At 40.4% G+C, this 23508-nt stretch overlaps 1 protein-coding gene across 10 annotated transcripts in view; it reads right to left on the reverse strand.

Annotated features, from left to right (window-relative positions):
• Positions 1-23508, reverse strand: part of znf608 (zinc finger protein 608) — an 89388-nt gene that overhangs the window by 58271 nt on the left and 7609 nt on the right. For 9 of the 10 annotated variants that reach the window (XM_048527238.2, XM_048527234.2, XM_048527237.2 and 6 more), the window contains one exon: positions 4377-4629. In XM_048527238.2, coding sequence (XP_048383195.1) covers positions 4377-4629 — 253 coding nt within the window. Of the gene's footprint in view, positions 1-4376; positions 4630-20221; positions 20301-23508 lie in introns of those variants that run through there. The other variant, XM_048527241.2, reaches the window with a different exon arrangement.

Consider the following 23508-nt stretch of genomic DNA (forward strand, 5'->3'; position numbering starts at 1 on the left):
GTCTGGCAGGTGGTAGCTAATGCGGGCCAGCTACATATTTCATACAAATCCACAAGATGCTGTTCACAATCCATCCAGTCACAAATGGGCATCACACCAAGCTGCAGGAATGCTTGTTTCTGGGCCACATTTAAACATTGGAGATAATCCTAGGTCGTAACGAACAGTAAAGCATTTCTACTCTTTCGAATTTAAAATTAAGAAAATTGGATACATTAATTCAATGAAAGAAGCACATAGGGAAAATTCAACTGACCTTTCCTTTCCTGAATTAACAATTTAAATCCTTTGCTAATGTTATATATTTGACTTTAGCAAACAGTTTAAATATAATTAACAAAACGACATTATAAATCTCTATGATAATAAAGTGTGAAGCTGCATGAACACAGCAGGCCAAGCAGCATCTCAGGAGCACAAAAGCTGACGTTTCGGGCCTAGACACTTCATCAGATCATCATCTCTGATGAGGGGTCTAGACCCGAAACGTCAGCTTTTGTGCTCCTGAGATGCTGCTTGGCCTGCTGTGTTCATCCAGCTTCACACTTTATTATCTTGGATTCTCCAGCATTTGCAGTTCCCATTATCTCTGATACAATTATAAAGCTCTATCATTGTATTAGCTTAAACTTGCATTACATACAGTAAAACATATATTAGCTTCCAGTTTCATGAATACATTGAAGCTCACTGCTCAGCACAATTATGTTAATGTCACGCGTTAATGTCACGCAAATTTTAGCTCAGTATGCAAGATTCTTTTCTGTGTTAGATATCCCAATGCTGCAGGTATCTTCACGAATATTCACATCATTGCCACAGTATACAAACACTATTAAAGCCTGACCTTTTTTGTTTAAGAAAAATGCTTTTGAAAATCTTGCCTTTCCTCTCCATTCACACCAGATAATCGGAGCCAGAAGAAGGTCTGACAGTTTATGTAATGGTCTCCTGAGGCAATTTGTCATGCCAGGTATTAGCCATCTTCTGGAGCTTAGTAGCCCATTTGTTTCCTTTTTGCTGTGTGCAAATGGTTTAACAGACAGAGCTGGAGAAAGAATTGCTTTTCATTCAGTTTGACATCTGAGCTGTTTCTACAAGTCCATTGTACTGGTTCACTTAGCAATTCAAGCCTTAGGCAATAGCCCTCTCCAACCTTCAAATTATCACTCCCGATGATTGGAACTTTTGCATAATAATATCCTCTGCTTCGCTTGCATTAGTAAAGAACTGATTGTCTTTTCACTAAGAAAGCGCGACTCATTTGTTTTCTACTGCTCACAGGCTAAGGCTTGGCACATTTCTCTTCTGCTACACTACACTTTTTCATACTTATTAGCAAAGTACCCAAGACCTGGTAACACAAAGGAGTCAGGATGGCCACAGGCAAACTTTCAAGATCGTTTGCAATATCTTAGACAATCACACAGCAATTCTACTCTATTTTAAAAAGGTGGAAAGAGAAAAACAGCATTACAACATTACACCCATTTAACAATAGTTATATCCGTTAAATATTTGTCATTAGTCCTGTATCCATTTTTCACTACAAAGGCAAACCTTGTTTTGCATCTGAATCCAAGCACATCTTTTTATACATTTCTGCCACTATTTGAAGGACAGCAGAAAAGACCTCACTCTTGCAACATTTAATTAGCCCAGTATGTGATTTAATCCTTTGATAAGCATGGGGAGCATATTCTTGATTATTACTGTTCATCCACCAAGGCTACTAATTTCCATGATTCAATTATATCTTGTTTGTTACTGTTTGGTCAGTAAGGGAGGGGAAAGCTTTTGTGTGTAATTTCACTGTTACTGAACAGACTTTGGCAGAGGGTTACGGCCTCAACGACACTGACAGTAAAAAAAATCTTCAGACTCAAGAAAAAAAACGTAAAAGAAAATTACATCTACAGTGGGATGTAGGGATCGCTTTCTCCTCAACTATTAATTCTAATCAAGCATAAAATATTCAGTGGGTCAGAAGGGTATTTGATTCACCATGAATAACTCCATTAAGGTCACCACAGGCTTTCTTGTTGCACCACAAACATCCACACATTCTAGTGTAGAAGGTAGTTGTTTCCAGGAGCCTGAGTTATTTTGAACACACTGGCGTCACATTTTGTATTGAATTTAGAAAAGCCCCCAGCTATTTTTAGCATTAGTCATTGACCATGTGAGAAAAAGAGCTTCTTTCTATTACTTAACACAAAGAATAAGTGTTGTATAAAGCCAGACATTAAACCAGAGCTATTGGCCACAAACATGTACTAACTTTAACATTCTCAATATTAACTGCTCAGGTACTAAATTCCAATTTCCTTACTCATAATGAAAACAGGGCACATTACACATCTGTCGTAATCTTGGCTCCTTTGCCACTGGCACTGTATCATCCTTGAATATATTGAGGAAAGCCTGGGTCATACAGTTCTCCAATTTCAGGAAACGTAACAAAAAATATTACAGTGTTTCACGTGAAACAAAGAAGAACACCCACTGAACAATACTGCACCATCAGATCCAGTACAGCAATAAAAGCAGAAAAAAACACTGAATGATTGCAAATTCACAACCACAAGTACAAAAGGGGAAGTACATGTTTCTTCAAACAAACTGAATTTTTAACTTTCTGCGTGACCCCACACCCCCACCCCCAGCTCCAGGTGCTGAAATTCACAACTTGAAACTGCCAAACATACCAAGAGTTAACAGCCTTTTCTCAGCACTGCCTTTAGGGGGGTAAGGGACTTCAGTTGATGCAAGTTTTGAGTGCCAAATTTGCTTTCATATTGCACAGAGACCTGAGCTAAGAGCATAGCCAGTAATCCGAACATAAACTTGCTAGAATTCACAAAGGGCAACTTTCTGTAAGGGGTTTGTTGCACCTCTACCACTCGCATGATCTCACACAATGTAAAAACATCTTGAAAACTGGACTCAACTACTGAGTGAATGCCAAGGTCCATCTGCACACAGTTTGGACTGAGTTAGCTGATCTCACTTTGGGTAGTCATTGCTGCAAATGACATCAGAGCTTTAGGTGAGTGACAGAAATAATAAAGTTCAGGTTCCAGATCCGAATTAGTACTCAGTCAGAAAGCACACTTGTCGATATTAGGTAAGGGTGGTTGAGCTGAAATGTGATGCCCTCTCAGTTCAAACTGCTTTCCAATACACACTGCTGAGGGTCACACCTGAAAGAAATTCTCTTTTATAAAAAGGTCACTTGCAACTGTGGAATTGTATTCGAGAAGAATCAGAGCTGTTAAAAATTGCGAGGAAATAAAGAAACAAAAAGGCAGAACAAAATCAATTCTTGAGTGCAGCGAAGGTTGATCAGGCTGATTCTGGGGACAGCAAGTCTGACGTATGAGGAGAGATTGACACGGTTAGCATTGTTTTCATTGGAATTCAGTCGAATGAGGGGGAGATCTCATAGAGAATTATGAAATTCGAACAGGGCCAGACACGTAAATGTAGGGAAGATGTTCCCAATGGCGGGTGTGTCCAGAGCTAGGCATCACCATCTGAGAATTCAGGGCAGATCACTTTGGACGCAGATGAGGTGACATTTCTTCCACCAAAGAGTGGTGAGCCTGTGGAATTCATTACCACAGGAAGTAGTTGATGCCAAAACATTGAATGTATTCAAGAGGAAGCTAGATGTAGCACTTGGGATAAATGGGACCAAAGGTTATGGGTGAAAGCAGGATTAGGCTATTGATAGAGATAACAAGGTGTACAGCTGGATGAACACAGCAGGCCAAGCAGCATCAGAGGAGCAGGAAGGCTGACGTTTCGGGCCTTGACCCTACTTCAGAAAAATATAATAGCCTAAGAGATAGTAGGTACTGCAGATGCTGGAGAATCTGAGATAACAAGGTGTAGAGCTGAATGAACACAGCAGGCCAGGCAGCATCAGAAAAGCAGCAAAGCTGACATTTTGGGTCTGGAGAAGGGTCTTTCTGAAGAAGGATCCAGATCCAAAATGACAGCCTTCCTGCTCCTCTGATACTGCCTGGCCTGCTGTGTTCATCCAGGTCTGCACCTTGTTATCCCCAATTCAACTTCACACAGGTGCCAGACAGTGACAGACTTGGTGGCTACAGAATAGAATTTGTAAGGGGGAACTAAAGAAAATATCTTTTCTTGCCAATGCTTAGGTGGAAAAATTTCCGCTCATGCAGTACTGGGCGCTGAGCAAGAACTTGTCCAACTCTATCTGCATAAGCTTCCAGCCCTATCTGTGTTTACCCAGCTTTCCCTTCAATCCAAACCTTATAAGCTGATACAAACTTCGCCTGGTTAATTAAACATGGTGACTCAGATGTTATCACAAAAGATATAAATGATTTAAAGCCTCTTACCTTCCTCAGTTTCATGCCACACAATTCCTTCCAGGTTTACACTAGTTCCTGGCTCACAAGGTCCAAGGCATTCTGGCTCAGTCACTACTCCAACCTCGCACGTATTTATACCCATTGAACGAGTCCTCACTAAAAGCTGCTCAACTGGTGCAGCAATGCTAGATGAAGAAGGAAAGTAAGAAGGCAGAATCTGAGGTGGCATGCTCACAGAGATTGGTGGTGGAGGTGCAGGCACAGTGAACAAGGGATCAACCTGGAAAAAATAGAAGAATATTACCATGTGCATTGTTAGAATTACAATTTCAAGTACAGAGTTCAGGACTTAGTGCATCAGTGTTTTTCTTGCTTCAAGTAAATTTACAGCGCATCTCAACAACTTTGCCATAAACAAACACGTTTTCATACCCATACAAAACAGCAAATGTCACTAGACCTTTATTACCAGTTAATATTCCTATTCACACATTCAGTTTGCTTTAAACTGTTCAATCATGTCATCATAAGTATAGTTAGATACCTTTGGAAAGCATGTTGAAGTCTGCATTATTAAGAATGATAGGAGCCATCAGAAATAATCAATCTTGTCCCCTTATTCTTCAAAAAAGAAAACAGTACTGTATAAAAAGTCACAATGAACATGCACAAAACACTAATGAACTCATAGGGAGTTGAATGTTTGAAAATTCACACTGCGTGGTATTTAATGGAGGTGACTGGGCTCTTGCCTACCAATGACAGCCTTGTAGCACCTCTTTTGGGGAAGTGCCAATGAATTCAAGTGCTGGGTTTTGAGTGGGTTCAATTCTTGCTCAGCCATTGCTCGGAAAGGGAACAAAGTCACTGAACAATTCTAAACTAGATTATTCTGTATTACCTAGCTGCAACATCCTTTTTCAAGGAGTTGGAATCTTCCTCCTTCTAGAGGTCTACATTAAATCTCCCAAGTTGTGACAGTGACCTCTAAGGTACGTGCTCGTTCTGACACTTGATCATTTGAAATGCAGGTCAGAGAGGGGTTGTCAACTTATTTTCTTTACACATGTCCAAAGAGACGTTGGGATCAGTGCACAGTCACTACAGAGCTAAAGAGGTCTAAGTCACAGTAAAAAAAACCCTTCTGCGCTGGTCCTAACTATTCTAACCTCATTTTTCAGTACTCGGTACACAGTTTTGTACAGCTTGGCATCGCAAGTGTGGTCTAAATACTTTTTAAATGTTATGATGCTTTCTGTCTCTGTCGCCCTTACAGGCAGTGAGTTCCAGATTCCCACATGATCTGGGCGAAAAAAAAATCCTCCTCACATCCCCTCCAAACTGTCCTGCCTCCTACTTTAAATCTATGTCCCCTGGTCATTGTACCGTCCACCAAAGGGAAATAATTCTTCCTACTTGTGCCTTCAGAACTTTATATATCTCGGCCACATCCTCACTAAGCTTCCTAAATTCTGACTGCAGGACCTCACACCTTTTTCTACCTACAGCATTGATACCAATATGTTCCATCATCTCCGTTTGTTTGCTCACTCCCTCTCATCCAGCACGCCCTGTAGCTGGCACCAGGGCAGCAATACACCATCCTGGAGTTTCCTTTGTGGCCGCACAAACACCTGAATGTTCCCCTTACAAGTGACTCTGCAACTTTCTATCCTTACTGTTCTTTATGTGAGGCAATTCCACCATGTTCGCTCCCATTGTTTTCCTCCGCATAGTCATCTTACTCAACAGTTTCCAAAACAGTGTATCCATTATAGAGTGGGCTGGCTACAGCCAATTTCTCTTCTCTGCCTGTTCAGAGCTCGCCTGCGTTGTGAACGCCCCTCACTGAACGTGCTATCCACAACATGCTCAGCATCAGAGATGTCCCACAGTGAATTTGCTTCAAAATGCAGTTAACCAGTGCGTGCGCCCGGACACTTCCGGCATACGCAATCACCAATTTACTGCTATTACAAGCAGATAGATAAGTAACAGGAGTTGGGCCTACAGCCCCCCTAACTCATGCCTGCGCTGACTGTGACCTCAAATTCACATTCCCACTTAGCCCTGAAAACCAATGCCTCTCTCGTTAGTCAAGAAAGCATCCAGTCCCTATGACCCTCTGAGACAGAAGGAAAGAATCCTCTTTATCTCAGCCTGAAATGGGGAACCCAAAGTTTTTGAAACTCTGTCCCTTAGTTCTAGTATCTCCCACAAGGATCCTTTTGATCCACTTTGTCAAGCCCTGGTCCAAGTGACAGTACCAGTTACAACAGAGACATCAATTATTAAGCACCTTCAATCCATTTTGATGATTTTACAAGATGTGCAATAATCATCCGAAAGGACAGCCTCACACTGCATTAATAGCAACACTCCAACATTGCTTTAACCCCACCACTAGCCATAAAGAATGTCTGCACTGGGGCAAAGATGATCAAACTTCCTGGAAAAAAAATCAAACTGCAGACCCTCTGTTCGACTTGCACTGATCTATCACATTCATTGTATTTTACAACAACAGCGTAAAATGACGCCCATACAATTATTATGGGTTTGACATATCATGAAATACCACATAATGAAGAGCATGTGACATCCTATTTAATGGATCAGCCATTATGTCTGCAACTTGTCCACTCAGATTAGGAGGCTTCGAAGAGTCAGGGCTGCAGTAGGCAACAGCTCAATGAAAGCACAGGAATATCCTTACAACCCAATTCGTGCGGATCACAGTAATAAAACTGTGATTGGCAATAGTATTACATTTTCAATATAACAACCCAGTACTTTGTAACTTAATACTTTTAAAAGGCTCTGATATCAGGATCGAATCTTTCCTTCCCCAACAAAGCAAGATTTGCTGGACCACATAAAGCTCCAGGGAAAGACAGTCACCATGATAATACTGAAAGGCACATTCTTTGATGAAACCTTCCTTGCTGTTTATTGAAAACCCATTTCAAATCTTACTGCAAGCAAAAGACTGTAATCAAATGTAGCCCTGTGGAGCACATTACAGGACATTTTTTTTCCATGCGTGCAGGCAAAATTCAAACTGAATGAGAATAAAAACAAGAGGCAAACGTTATTCAGTGTAAAAAGACCAACAATGTGCCACTGATTGAGGCAATTTCCGTGAGGCAGCTCTCCGAAACCATCTGTTCCATAGAACAAATTAAGTTCTTTAAAATTCCCACACTAATTAATATAGTGCACCACAAATATGCAAAAATAACTATTTTATTTTAAAATGTATCAACTTTTGAGAGGTTGATTTTGCAGCATCCCTCTCCCTACTCCCATATGCTGTATTCATGTCCATTCCTACTGTGAAGGCACACTGCCACTTTCTTCAGCTAGCAGGTTTGGGGGGAGGGGGCATATTGAAAGCAGGGTAGAAATCAGCCAAATAGAAAGCATTAGGTGTAAAAACCTCAAACCACTGGACATGGCAGTCTGTTAAAACAGGAGAAGAATGTTAGAACCAGACACCGCTTTCCACTGTGTTACTCTAATGTGATTATTCCCAGGTGTTACTGTGTAATGACCAAAATTTTGGCAATTTATCACAGAAGCCAGAGTGAAGAGAGAGGTGAAGCGAGGGACAATATATTAGGTGATCTTTCTCTCCGCCCCACTCTCTCTCTCCCCCCCAACACACACACACACACACACACACACACACACACACACACACACACACACACACACACAAAACTATGCTGCATTCAGGCATAAAATATTTTGATGCCCACCAATCTGTTTAACAAAACAGAGTTTTAAACAATGCAAGGCTTTGAAACCAATTGAGGAAACATTCCAAAAATAATTATACCAACTATGTTATAAGCAAATCTTTTACACATGCTTTAGTGATGCTGTTAAAAATGGGCATCACTCTACAATATCATTCTTGATTTGAGTAACTCACATTTATTCCTTTGTTCCAAGCATCAGAAAAATGTTTGGGTATTTTGTAATTACGTCAGTCTTTTAGCAAAGCTTCGACAGAATATTTTCTTAAAAAGGTGACATCAATTTAACGGTAAGATATTACAGTGCCACCACCAATCTAATCATTAGTACTCCAACAGCAGTCATGTGAGCACATCAATTATGGGCAAGTGCCAAAAGCTCCAGAGATCCAGCAGATTAACAGGCAATCCTCTGTTTTACAAGCGCACATCAAAAGGAATATTAATAAGAGGAGGGGGCGGTGTGAGTGCTTGTCAGGCTGATTCAGCCATGGATGTAAAGCATTTCCTCCAGCCTTTTCCATGAAACTATCCCATGAAAGAAACTGGCACTAACTACAAAGTCTATACCCTGCACGTTTTTAAAAGCACTGTTGTGATCACTGTACCATTTAAAATAGTAACACTCTGGAGTTACTTTTATCCTTACATTCTAACAAGGAACTAGAGGCTGGGTACTTTAAAAGCATCAGTTTTATTTCTTCCTATTTTTGTTCCTTTTTCATGACAGCACCCAGTTTTATGAAAATTTCAAAAAACCAGAAGTATACATTCAGACAATAATAGTTCAGGATGCTGACTCAAAACACTACAAAACAACTGTTGTCATATCAAGGTGTAAATTCTTCATGTTACTGATATCATGCACTGATATGGTCGTAACTGTAATAGTGTTCTGAAATTCAGACAGCTCCAGAGTTGTACTATTTAATACACGCGGCATAATCTTATCTCAGCTGCGCATCCTTAATATTGAATAAATTGAATATTATAAGTCTTAAGCATTCAATAAATCGACTTAACTTAAATGTTTTTCCCATAATTTTCAACACAGATGGATTTTTTAAAAAATTATCATCTTCAGTGCTCTTCCAGCACACTCTCAGCAGATCAATGTAAACTTCTAAATACAGTAATACCAAAATTTTACTATCAGCTAGTATACCATTGGTGGCTCTCAGCAGGATACATAATTGTGAATTTTTCACCATCCCTTAAACCCAGCACTAATACAGCTCTAATGGCCTGGTCTGCAACACTTGCTCCACGCAGTTACCTCCTGATTTGAATTCATTGCAGCAGATTTACAAGGTCAATAGCATCAGTCAGCATTAAACATGTAGAGATTTTAAGAGGCTTGGAATGCTGAGCATAGAAAAGCATAAACTGTAGCCGAAGGGTGAGGATTAAAGAAAAGAACAAAAAAAACTGGAGTGCATTATTTTCTATAGCATGCAGTCACATAATTGTTTCCAAAAACAGGCTCTGACATTTTACATATTAAGGTGTATTTCTTTTTCCTGTTTCAACAGGAAAACAATGCAATTTTTCTCTGTAATTAACATACATTCTCAAAAAAATACACATCTCAAACTAGGGCAGTCCCAAGTTTCATTACCAGGTAATTAATTATGGAAAAAAAAAATTTTCATTGAAAGTTAAGTTTTAATGGCTCCCAGTCCCCTTGATAGAGGGAAATGATGTTTAGATCCAGTATGCCCATCTTGAATAAGCATTAAATTCATCTTCTAACAAACAAATATTCAAACAGTGGTAAAAATGTGGTTGGCAGTGCTGTTTAGTCCTCGCTTAGTAGATTGTTCTGGTAGCTGTAATTAACATATGGATGCAATCTTCACATTCACTCAATTAGTCACAGACGTTGTGGGTAAGCTGAGAAAGCAAATGCTGCTCATCACAAGGATTTACAACCACAAGCACCACACAATAAGCTCAATTCTTCCCATTATGCATGCACAGCCAATAAGTACAAACCATTTTTTTTCCTTCCTCCATCTCCTAAATGAGCACGGGTTCTGCACAAAATCTTTAAGCAATACTCTCTGTCAGAAAAAGGAATTAATCCAAAACAATAACGCCTTTCATAACAACTGTACCCAGCACAAGTAGTCCAACCAGTTTTATGTTTCCTTTAAGCTATGGAGATGCAGCAAAGCAAATGATTCACTCATGCCCACAAAAAGAGTCTAATATAAATGTCACCCAACACTGGAGGATGGAAGGAAAGTACAGGTTTAAAAAACCAGCCCCAGTAAATAGAACTTATTCTAAGTGAAACTAAAACAAAGAGTTTCTTCTGAAAGATGCTTCACAGAAAATGGAAGATCCAACACCCCACATCAATTTTCTCCCCTCCTCCATGGAACCCTTCTGTTCGATGCTTCTCAAGTACTCATTCTTCATTTGCAACTGCAGATTCTTAGCAACAGCAGGCTATTTCAAAAGAAAGGCATCACTGTTGAACCTGCTTCTCATCTATTGTCCACAAATGCAAACTCATCGGTAGGTTGGGGGGGGGGGGGGGGGAACGTGTGGTGCATAACACCAATTTATTATTGTCAGAAGCAGAATCCTTAGGTGATATCGCTGCTCCTTAGCTGAGGAACACCGGGGGAAACTGTGACAATAAGCATTCTCCCTGAAGTGTTATCCCACTGAGATCAGGTAATTTAGCATAGAATTGAAATGAAATCTAAAACTTTCCTAATCTGCACAACTCAGTAAAACAAGGTTTCTATTAATCTGTTGCGGCCAAAGAGAGTTCCTCTTCAGATCTGCACATTTCCTGGTCCCACACGCATGCTTGTACCAAAGCAGGAAAATCTTTTTTTTAAAAATAACACTGCTTCCCTAATATACAAAAAGTTCCAAAGTTCACCAGCATATCAGACAAGCCCCTGTCCTTTGCTTTGAAAAAATAATTAACGAATACTAGGCCACTTTTGGCACCACTACCTTTGAACAACAAAATATTTAAACTTATAAGTTACACTTTTAATTTTGTTCCCAATTTTGGCTAAATATTCCTAAATATCAATTATTTCTGTAGCTTGAGGAAACTTTAAGTGCGGTGTAATGTTCAATTATACATTTTTGATTGTGGCAGTCTGCCAGGGCAGGTCCTACAACAATCATATGGTCCATTTTGTGACTATTAGTTCTTAATAATGCTCTTAATTGTTGCTGAGGCAGTACTTTATTTGGCATGTGGGGGTGGGTCGGGAGTTAGACGATTAGTAACGTTTGGAATTCAGTCATACTCCTCGAATGGAATTTTAGTTCCAGAAAATGCTGCCATCCTGTTTCGGCTTCAGAGGTTGAGGAAACTATCAAACCCGCTCTTCTAGAACCATTTGCAGTGAATAGTGAAGTTTCACATCCACCAAAAATACAATGGTAGTTTTCCACATAATTGCTAGCTTTGCCCTCATTCTGTGCAACTCCACTCAATGGGCATTTGTGGTGGGGGTTTAGGAGTCGTGTATAAATTGATAAAAATAATTTATAAAGAGCCATTCTTTTGTTTGCAAAACTATACATTCAGTTAGTGTCTTTCATAGATGCTATCACGAGGGTGATTTCACTCACTCTGCTGTAAGTTTTGATTCTGACTAAAATGAAGGTTTGTCGATACAAATGACAAGATTTACCCAGATAAGTTCATTCTTTAAGGATGTAACTCAGTCTTTGTTGTAACCAGTGAAGCTTTAAAGAAAGTCATCACAATACACGGAGTCATCTGAGCTGCTTGAGTAAATGAGGAGGAAGGTGTCAAATTCTTTATACCACCAGCACACTCTCAGAAAGCAAAGTTTGCTTGGCTATCTAAAATTTAGGGTTGATAGGTTTATTTTGTAGATAGGTGGGATAAGATCTCACAAATCGTAAGGGTTCATGTCAGTGGTACAAAACTGGAGTTAGAAAACCCTTATTTCCCCAAACCCAAAATGAAGATTCCACCTATCTCCCTAGGATAGTGTCAATTTTAACTGGAATGGCCTTTCTGCTCCAAGTACTTCTCCCAAAAGTGAAGCTCACCATAGCTGCATCACATCAGATAAATCCAAGACCCTTCTATGCCAAATAAATCAACAAAAGAGAAGCATATTTTGTTCATTGGAATGCTTCATGTTGGGTGACACGGGGGCAAAGTGGTTAACATTGTTGCCTCACAGCACCAGGGACCTGGGTTGGATTCCACCTTGGGTGACTGTCTGTGTTGAGTTTGCACATTCTCCCCATGTCTGTGTGGGTTTCCTCCAGAAGTTCTGGTTTTCTCCCACAGTCCAAATATGTGCAGGCGAGGTGGATTGGCCATGCTAAATTGCCCACGATGTTCAGGGATGTGTAGATGAGGGTGGTGGGTCTGGGTGGGATGTCCTGAGGGTCAGTGTGGACTTGTTTTCATATTGTAGAGGTTCTATGATCGTTGCTCTCAACAAAGACTTTGCCCTTTCGGAATAAAATAATTGATCATCTCTAGGACCAATCACCTTACTTTAGCAAAGCACTGGGACCAATTTAAATAGCTCAATGGGACACATGCTGGTTCTTTGCTGTTGCAAGTAGCATAATTCCTAAGGTAGGTTCAGGACATCCGTACGTACTTCCTATAAAAACCATTTGGGAGAACAACCCAAATTCTCATCACTATAATTCACTGAGGCACAGTAAATGGGTAAGAATCTCATCATGGTCAGGTTCCACCCGATAGTCTTGGGTCTCTCCCAAGTGAAAATCAAGTTTTCTGCACTCTGTCCACAAAACATGCTACACTTGGGCCCAAGCAAGTCATGCTTCCCCACCAGCAGGTTCACAGGAGGAGGACTGCAAATCTCCTCATATAAATTTTCGAAATGGCTGACACTTGCTCAAACCTGACGCAATTTTACAGAGTGATGGGCGAGGTTTCATCTGCTTTTCCCAATCTTGCCCAAATCTGGCCTCTTATGTGGGCAATTAATGACTCCGTGGCCTATTTGCCCCCCAGTCTCAATTTGTAGGAGTTCAGGGCTGGGTAGGAAGCTTGAAAAGTGACCGAACTCAGATCTAGGCCAGGTGAGGAACTGGGGTAGGGGTGAGGTTGTATTTCTATTAGCACTTTCCATCACCACAGAGTGCGTGCAATCCCAGTTCCATCCACTGTAGACTCTGGCACTGATGGGACCATAATGTTGCTGGGACAGCAGATAGGGTGGAACTTCCTCTCTAGTGAAGGGAAAAGATCCATCTCCACGTATTAATGTTTCGAAATGTTTGGCCAGTAATGGCCGCAAAACAGCTAAGTAATCCTGGTCTTGGTCTTTTGATGAGTAGTTGATGAAACAATGGATGAGCTTAGGTTTCTGACCACAAAACACTGAACTTCATTGCATATTCTGTTCTATCTAACGGTAGAAGCAGAACTCACAATCAACTGTCATCTGCACAGTTTAGTTTGGCGTCATTCTGCCAAATTGACAACCGTCTTGGTGCAAACATAAAACAAAAACACTAAAAAAAACCTACTCGATATTAAAGGGCATGTCAAAAGAAATATTATTTACATATGTAGCATTCAAATTGTACAATGCAGCTTAGATAGATACCACATTCATTTGCAATATCAACAATAGTACAGTGTAATAATGATGAGTTTTACCTCTGGAAAGAAACATTTCATTCCAATTAACCGTAAAAACATCAAAGAGAGAGCAGCGTAGCAATGGGTTGACTATTGCAAAAAGCTCAGCAGTGATTCACAATACAAATTAATGCTCGCATATGGTAATTAGGCCACTGATTTATGGTGGTGCATGCTAAGTGCAACCAATTACAAAATGCAAAGCTGTGGAGGCGCTACTAATTCAGGAGAAAACTTACAGCAAGGAATTATGTTAGCTATCGCTAGCAAGAAATGCATTACTGTATTTCAGTTTCTAAAATGTCTTTGGAATCCATCCCCTCTTCAGTTAATGAAAAAGAATTACACAGATTATAAGGCTCAAGTATTCAGTGTGTCTGTATATTTAGGCTTTTGATGCACAATCATATGGTTTCAGAACTGCAGTCCATTTTTAATCTTTATACATCATTACCAACCTCAAGAACTGTCTATCTGACAAAAAAGAATGATCACAGGCATAAACACAGCCTAGTCCTACAGCTATTCACAAAATGTCAAGCACAGCAAATTAATCGCTTCAGATCCCAGCTACCCATTAACACAGGTCACTAATTAATTAGGGTGCTGAAACAATGGCAGATTTACAGCATATAATGTGTCCTTCACTCAAAAAAGTTCAAATCACAACTCAAGGATTTATTTTAAATTAATGGAAGAAATTTTCCTCCGCCACCTCCCCTCTTCCCCCACTCTGTCCTCTGTGGTTGTAAACTCATTTTGCCAATAACTGGTGCCCAACAGCTAGGAGCAGCTTGGTTTGACAAGTTCCTGTCAGCTTCCGAAGGTGCTCTGTCATTGCCCATCCCCCGCCCTTTGTTCTCCTGAAAGCACTTACTGTGCTCATTGGAGAATTGCCTTTACCCATTAACAATGTATTTCGTTTTCTGTTTTGACTAGAATGCAGGGTGAAGAGGCACAGACTAGAGACACCTGAACAGCAATTAGAAACTACCATTGCATTTCCGACCCAACTGCGTCCAATTCTTTCTTGTCCTCACCCCCACTTCAAACAACATTTGACTAACAAATTGGACCTTCTCTCTATAAACAAATAATTTTGCTCCACAATTAAAGCATTCATTTACTTCCCTTTTGCTGGATCTCAGCCAACTGCAAGCTCATTGGCTCTGTTATAATTTAGTGTGGTTAAAAAGGCAATAAATGAAATTTCAGCTTCATATAACTACATATGATAAGGACAGCGTCATCATGGAGACAGGATAATGACTGTGATTGTCTTGATTACTTAACCCTTTGCCTTCCAAACAACTTTTTGATAAACACGACCATTTCTCCGAGAAATTTGACCTTAAGAGATAGAAGAAATAAAATTCTGAGGCACTCATCTTATTAAATACCTGTATGTTCATGTTATTAACAAATGTTCTAGACTGTTAGTTAACTAATATGTGGGAGTACCATACATTATCAACATCAGGTTTTACAATTTGTTCCGAGATTATTTATTAGCAAAGTGAAAGCTTACTGTCGCTGCATATTTAGAACAGAAATTTAAGCTTTAGGTCTATGCAAGCCTATACAATGCAAGAATAATACGTGCAGTGAAAAATTTTCATAAGTATCCTGCCTTAATTATTTTAAACTTCAAAACGATGATTTTATCTTGGTCTCACCTTAATGACATCTTCTGCAGATGTGGGATCAACTTGACATTCTTTCTGAATATGAGTCAAGACCCAATCTCTCTCCATCACCAAGAATGCCTCATTTAACCCACAGGTCATGACTCACCCCTGCCCTACCTTCGCCCATCTGCCACTGAAACCTACAACAACTGCCACAAATTAATTTGGGTGGAGGCAGGATGCTTGACCCCCTGGAAGAAAAGTTGATTTCCATTGTAGCCATAACCTGTGGTGAGTTGGCTAACTGCAGGACTTGGGAGTGGGAGATGGTGGCAGGAGTCCCGCTCTTGGAAATTGCCACCCTATCATTCCGTTACTCCTGGCAGTGCCAGAGCTCAGTAAGTCGCCACTGCAAGGACTGCAGGAAGAGGATCATGGCTACTATGTCTCTGTGGTTTATAGTAGTAGGCGTTTCTAGACTTCAGGGAAGGGTAGCAGATGGCTTGGGGGTATCTGATTCTGTCAGGCAGAAATGAACAGCAGGGTGGTATCTTAGTGGAGTGACCCTGATGCATGCAGCTTCCCTGTCCCCTCCTGGAGTGAGATGAGCCCCTTCCTTCCTGCCTTTAGTCACATTTAAAAACGGGTTGCCTACTCCTGTTTTTTTAACAAGATCGATTGTCCCTCCAATACTAACAAGCATGTTTTGGTTGGTGACTCATTCCAGCAGCCAACCCCCTTCCATATTGAGGGATGGGCAAGAATGTGGAGGCTTGGACACCTATCTTATTTTATGCACAAACCCAGCCCTCCTTGCAAAAACATCCAGTGAGGCTGTGTAATATCCAGCTCTATATCTTAGCAAATTCCAGACGCGATCATTCCAGTTTTATTCTGATTGTTAGTGAAAACAAAAAACTAGAAATCACAGCTGGTCAAGCAGCATTTGCGGAGAGCGAGCAAGCTTACATTTTGAGTCTGGATGACTCTTTATCGGAGGGGTCTTAGCTCCTCCCTTATTCTGATCTGTCTCTGTTCCTTAGCCCTCTACACACTTTGCTAATCCAAACTGTTGCTGATAATAATCAAGCCCGATTCATGCAAAAATTCCTGATCTTACAGTTCTACAGTCAACCTAAGGCATCAAATTAAAAATGATCAACCCTGCATTTCAACCACACCACTACGATTACCCCACTCCAAATCCTTCTTTCCTCTAATCGCTCCATTCGTTTACATTCTCCACATACATCCCCCATTACCGTCTTACCTCCATTTGCCCCAGTGTCGGGGGCCATGCCTTGAAACACTTTGATTCCATTCTCAGGAACCTTTTCCTTCACTAATACACATCCCAATTCATTGATATGGTCATTGTACCAACGCTGCAAGCATTGTACTAAAGCCAAAAATGAAAATAAACTTCATTGTTGTGATAATTTTGTACATCACATTTTTCATTCTAAGGGAACACCCCTGAGGTTCATTATACATTATCCTGCCCTGGACCTTTGAATGTTTGCACTGCTCATAATTTATGAATGCATTCGGCAGAAGCTGTAAACAGCAAAGCCAATGACAGTAAAGAAGATGGCAGTGGGAAGCAAAAAACTGACAGCTTTGAAAAGCCAGAGGCAATTTAAGTGCCCAGGGACTAGAATTAAAAACGTTACACTAATCACACATGACTTCTCCCATTACAGAATAATAATAACTCAGTTTATTTTGCTTTTGGTATTTTAGTAAAATGAAATATGTCGTCCATCCACTTCCAGATGAAACCAAGTAACCTTTCACTAGCTGACCTCTAATTTTGAGAACACAATCTCATCTTTGAAACAATATTAGCTTTAATTTTATCAAAACAGGTCTCCATCAGCTTTTAAATGCAACCAACATTTTACAACTGACACTGTCTAATTACAATGTTCATCTGTATGTATGCCTTCTAGAGTTAACTATTTTTGCTACGTACCAAGTTCCCTTTTATTCTTTGAGAAGATTATATTTAATGTTTAGGATCCTAATCCTTAAAGTTTAATTTCCAAGAATTAGGAAAGAAACAGAACGGTTACAGGGAGAAGTGAGACATATTTAAGTCTAAGGAGAAATTGCTGCATACATACGCATCTACTGATTTTCAAGTTTCAAAACAAAACTACTAATTTCACAAAAGTTTGCCCAACTGCATTAATACTCAAATAGCTATCCCCGTTTCCTAATCCAGCAGGCGTCTGTATACCATTGTTTCACACAAGTTTGTGTATGATTATTTCCGGCACTTCACTTAACCTATTTGCATTTGCACAACAGTGCTGTTCTCTAAAACAAAGCTGAATATAGGCCTTCTGAACAGAACGAGATGTCATCCTAAGCAATTCATTTGTTCAGTAAAGGATTTCCGTGGTAACATTAAAATTCTCTCCTGACATTCACCATCTAATCATGTGCAACAATGGCATGCCGTAACTTTATTCACTGGGAAGTAGAACAGCTCCCTTTGTGCGTCAATAATATATTATTTTACAACAGGAGATTGGGCAGTGAAAGATCAAGGCTGAGGATGAAAATGGAAGAGAGGAATGGGTCTTTCTACACTTCTGACATTCCTTACAAAGACAAGATTGTCCAAAATCAACGCGTGCAAGACAAAGAAAGAATCAACGTTGCGAGTAAGGAAAGGCGACCAGATTTGTTTATTTAGAATGATTGTATGAAGACAATAAATCTAATAAGAGTTGCCACCAGGATTAAAAGTACACAAGCATTCCCCAAGATACAAAGACTGAAACAGCCAGCAGAGAATAGTAATGTCAGCAAGGAGAGCTCTTACAGAGGAAACAGATTGTGTAGGATAGTATAGTGATGGTGTAATGGAAACAGCTGCTTGCTTTATATTCCGCTGTCTGGCATCTGCTACAGCATCATGGGAAAGGTTGGTTTAGAATTTCGGCAGCAAATGTAAATTCAGACAACTAGCCAAACAGCACAATGCAGAATGGGCAAGAAGAGTAGGGTCAACTCTTTAGAAATTCAGATTGAAAGAATCAGAAAACAGATTCCAGTAGAGCTTGACTTCTGAGTACTGAGAAAATCACTAGAAAGCAGTAGACTTAGATAAAATATCCGATTGAATTTGGGGTGTCATATCTTGGCAGTAATAATTAATAGTGATAAAGAAATATACAGCAGACTTAAGTACTGCACGTTATTTCTCCCCAACCTCTACTTTTATAGAGGCCTGAGTAAAAATGCTTCACCTGTAAATGTAGATCCACTCGGTCAACATTCAGTGCTAAGTGCACCATACGTGAAAACTTTCGGAGAAAATTGAAAATAAAATTAAATACACCCTTTGATAAAGCTAAACCAGTACAAAGCCATCTGCTTCTATTACGGTCAACTTTGAGAGGAAGAAAACCATATTTATCAAGAGGTTTACCTGCTCTCTTTGAGGAAGCACCTCCTTGCAATCAGGAATAGGATTTTAGAGCTATTTACCCATTGGAAACATACTTCTGTTCAACATCAGTTTAAACAGTTTTGAAAAGAAGGTTTCATGTCAAATGGCTTAATTGTCTCTCATTTATTTAATAAAGAGTAAACTACGAACTGGAAGTGTGAGAAATTGAAGAAGAAACATCTAGATCCATTCTTTTTCATGAAATATCCTCTGTAAAGTAAACACAAACACTGAGTTCTCAACTCTGAAACACAGAAAAAATGACAGGATAATAATCTCAATCTCTCCATTTATCAAGGGACCACTAACCACTCGTCTTTAACAAAGCAACTTAAAAAAAAAGTTAAACAGCAGCAGAGCTCATTTAACTTCATACTAAACAGTGTAACAATGGCAAAATATCATTCTGGAGTGTTTTCTACAATCTGTTTTGTAGTAACCTAAATTACAGCATTTTATATGTTTTATTATTTCTATTATGCCTTTTGTGTGGCGAAATAAAAGTTCCTTTCTAAATCAGGATCTAAACATTGCCCAATGTTAGAAAAATTGAACAATTTAGTTAAAACTTTGAACAGCTACAGTTCACATCCCCCGCTAAACCGACTAATGGAACAGCAATCCTGACATGTGACCCCGGAGAAATGCATCACCCCTCCCCTCACAATTCTGCTTTTAGCTCCCAAAAAAATGATACAAACAGCCCTATTGTCACCCAATCCACATTTAATCCATGCATTAATGTCTGAATAGTTTTACAACCTTTCATTCAAATGCAAAGGCTTTGTTCAACTTGCCAAGACCATTTAGTTTGGATTAAAGGGAAAAAAGCAACAGACACACTGCACTAAAAACCATCATGGACACAAAGCAGCCTTTGGTATTACTGCTGTCCTTCTACTTTAATACCCTTTAGTGGCAAATTATCGCTTGGCCTGATCTTCTGTTCTTCACTAACAAAGGTTATCCAATTTGAAGATCTCGCCCCAGTTAATGTTCCAAGCTGCTGAATTAAAATGCTGGTTCAAGCAGCTATTTAACCTGCTGAATACACTTTTCGGGCACATTTTTCACAATGCTTAAATTGAGTTTCCTTTTAAAAAATAGGATATGTGAGTTTCAGCTGGTCAAAAGCACACACACACAGAGCTTCATTCTGCTGTTTTCATTCTCCGCAGAGCCTCAGCTGGGAAGAAAAGGACAGAAAGAAAATGTACAACCTACCACAGCATACATTTTCAATGAGCTCAAGCAATTCCATCATGTTTTTGGGAAACACAGATCTTGTCCATTCGACAAACTGCTATACCGTAAATCATGCATTGCACTAACTTAAAATGGTAGTGAAAGTTGGATTTGACATTTTAATACATTACCAGGGTTGCACTTGAAAACTTGACTGCCTTTATTTTACTTGTGGAGTCAATCTCTGTACGTACAGATACTTTCAGCCTTTGGTTTTCGATAAGGATTGGACAGCTTACGTTTGTCAGGGTTTATCTAAGTTCAAGGACAAGCTTTATGCTTAGCTGGCTGCAAGATTTGATTACGCAGACGGATTTCCTATCTCACTTCCATACTACTTCATTTCAGATCCTGTACTCAACTAAAACTCCGCAATCAGGGTCATTTTCTGCTACTGACAAGTAACAGATTCCATTGAGAATGAAAACATATGAGAAAAACACAAAAATCTGATTTCCCTTTGTTTATACAATGGGGTCTACAAATATCAGATACTCTCAAAAAAGATCAATGCATATGTATTTTTAAAAACTGCAAACTCCAAATCTTTCCAGTTCGTATACATGTGACACAAATGTGGGTGTCATCTTAACAATATTACTTTTGCTCTTTGAAAAACACATAAGGGTGGGGTGGAAAAAACTGTCCTGAAATCATTCCTTTTCAAAGAGATGTTGCCCACCACAGAGCAAAAAAAATCTTAACTAAAATGATTGAGGATAAATTGAAATTAAGAATGTCATTGCTGTGATTTGACGTCCATATGAAAACACACCATTATGCTTCTAATTACCTTGACCCACATGGGAAAAGCAGGAATGCATTATGCACTAATGATCACAACTAGAGGTCCTGCCTTTTCTTTTGCAAGGAACGGGGAAGATCCTCCCTGCAGCTTCACTATTAACATGTCTGTTTCCTGTCAGCCCACTCAGAGATAATGTCATTTATCTTGGAGCGGCACAAGACCAGTCATTAGCCTCAATAAAAAGACCTCGAACAAAGAACAGTGATTGCTATCCATTGCTCAGTCTGCAGCCAAAAAACTAATTTCTTTGGGGGATGGGGGCGTGGAGACATTGCAATGAAGTGCTCACACACCAACCAGAAGCAGATTTCTCCTAATGAATGTTGATTATTGTAGATGATTTAGATAACCACATAAAACACCAGGCTTGAACACTTTAACAATCAACAGAATTTAATTTTAGACAGGAATAGAAGATGTAGGAAACAATCCAGCCAGTCAGACAGCACTGGTGGAAAAATCAAACCAGTCAGCATTCTGTTGAAGAGGCACAGCCTGAAACATTAATTTGCCTGTTGTCTGCACAGATGGCAACTTTTTGCAGCAGTTTGTGTTCTTGTTTAACATTTCAAGGAACTGTTGTGATCTTGCTTTGTGTTTTGAGTTTAGTTTTGGTAATGTTTGACTAAACAAAATTTCCAAGACAAAGATCAATGAAGGTTTATTGGTTAGGGTACCAAGGGACGTGGAATAAATAAAGATAATGCATGTGACTTGATGTAAATGAATGGCAGGGGATAAAAGGTCAATGGACATTTCAGATTCCATAGTCATAAGGCTGAAGCTTACAGTCTTTTTGCCAAACCATGTTTGGTTCGGTGGAACGGCAGTCACTGCGAAGGTGAGTGAGTTTCTTGCCATTTATGGTAAGTATCATGTCCAATTTCCATCTCATCTAATGCACGCTGTCCTGTAGCTCTCCATTCAGCAGCATCCCCGATACCGACGCAACATTTAAAAGGTCACTGTGTATGGAGGAAACACTGCCACTTGGAGCTCCTGATACTTGCCTGAGGTAAAACGCGCCCACCCCCACTCCCTTTGCAGGCATGATCCTGAAACTCCTCGTGGGTGGTGCTGCACGGATGGGACTTCCTCTTCCCCCAGGACCACCCATGAAAGCCATGGCATCAGATCACTCCAGCCTGCCCCAATGTTGCCACCAAGGTTAAAGCAGCCTGGAGGAATGCCCAGCGCGATAGGAACAAGGTCAGTGTCCTTCTTCACTCCGCCACCATAAATGCCACTATCTTTTCTCCAAGACCTCACCCTCACTACCTCTGCTACTGGATTCACCTCCTGCTGAGGCTCATGCTCTACCACTCTCACTAATGTTTTGCATGACTTGTCCACTCGCTCTCACTCACCTCAACATGTAATACTACTCACCCTCTGTACCGCGTGCTCACTCACTCAGGAAAACCCCCCACCTGCACCAACAGTCATAGCTATGGCACCCAACAGACCATCATACACTCATTTTCATCTTCCACAGTACCTGCCTCTCCCTCGTTCAGAACCAAAACAGCCCGCAATAGGATAGGAAAGGTCAAGACCAGTGGTAAGCTACCATTCATTTGGCTCCTTACCCCTTATCAGGAAAGGATTCTGACTGTGACTGCCTGAGAACAGCGTAGGCTGGTATAGGAGCCTGCTTTCAAATTACGCTACAGGGGTCCCACGAGCAAAGGAGTGGATCTAATGCCTACTGACACCATGGCAAGTTTCCTGTCTTTGTGTTGGTGCTAAACAACATGGCAGGACAGTGGAAATATGAGCCTGGTATCTCTAGCTGAGGGGACAATGCACAATAAAGCAAGGCAGTGCAAAGAATGGCAAGGATGTTGTAGACACAGTGGCAGAGCGCACTTTAACAGCAAGTGAAAAGACCAGGGATGTAGTCAGCCCCAGTCCATGAGGTGGGTATGTGTTCCTGAGCACAAAGTATCCCTACTGCAGCATCAAAGTGCTGGTTGCCAGTGTAGCCGTAAGTGTGGCACTGAAGTGGATCAGACATGTGCCGTGAGAGTTGGCGCCCCGGTAGGATGTCACTGTGTATGTGGATGGTGCCCCCGGACCATGCCCAAAACGTTGTGTCCAACAAGCATAACATTTGGAACAAGAAGCAAGCTGAACCCAACAGGAACCTGCCCTGGTTTCCACGTTGAGACTTGCCAACTCTATGGTAGTGAGTTTTTTATTCATTTACAGGAGGTGGATGTCACTGGCCAGGGTGGAATTTGCTGCCTAACCCTAATTTTCTTGGAGGGTACTTCAGAATCAACACATTGCTGTGCGTCTGGAGTCACATGTAGGCCAGAACCAGATAAGGGTAGCAATTTCCTTCCCTAAAAGACATCAGCGAACTGGGTGGGTTTTCCCTGACAATCAGCAATGGATTCATGTTCATTGCAGTCCAGTTAATGTTAGACATTATTTAATTCAACTTTCATCAAAAACACCAGCATCTGCCATGGTAGGCCTTGAGCCTGAAACCCCAAAACACTACCTGGGTCACTGGATGAAATAGGCTAACAATAACACCAATAGGCCACTGCCTTTCCCTGCAAGATTAGTTAAAATCACAACCCAGGGCAAATTGTTAGCAAA

The sequence above is a fragment of the Stegostoma tigrinum genome, chromosome 3, assembly GCF_030684315.1.
Source record: "Stegostoma tigrinum isolate sSteTig4 chromosome 3, sSteTig4.hap1, whole genome shotgun sequence".
NCBI lineage: Eukaryota > Metazoa > Chordata > Chondrichthyes > Orectolobiformes > Stegostomatidae > Stegostoma > Stegostoma tigrinum.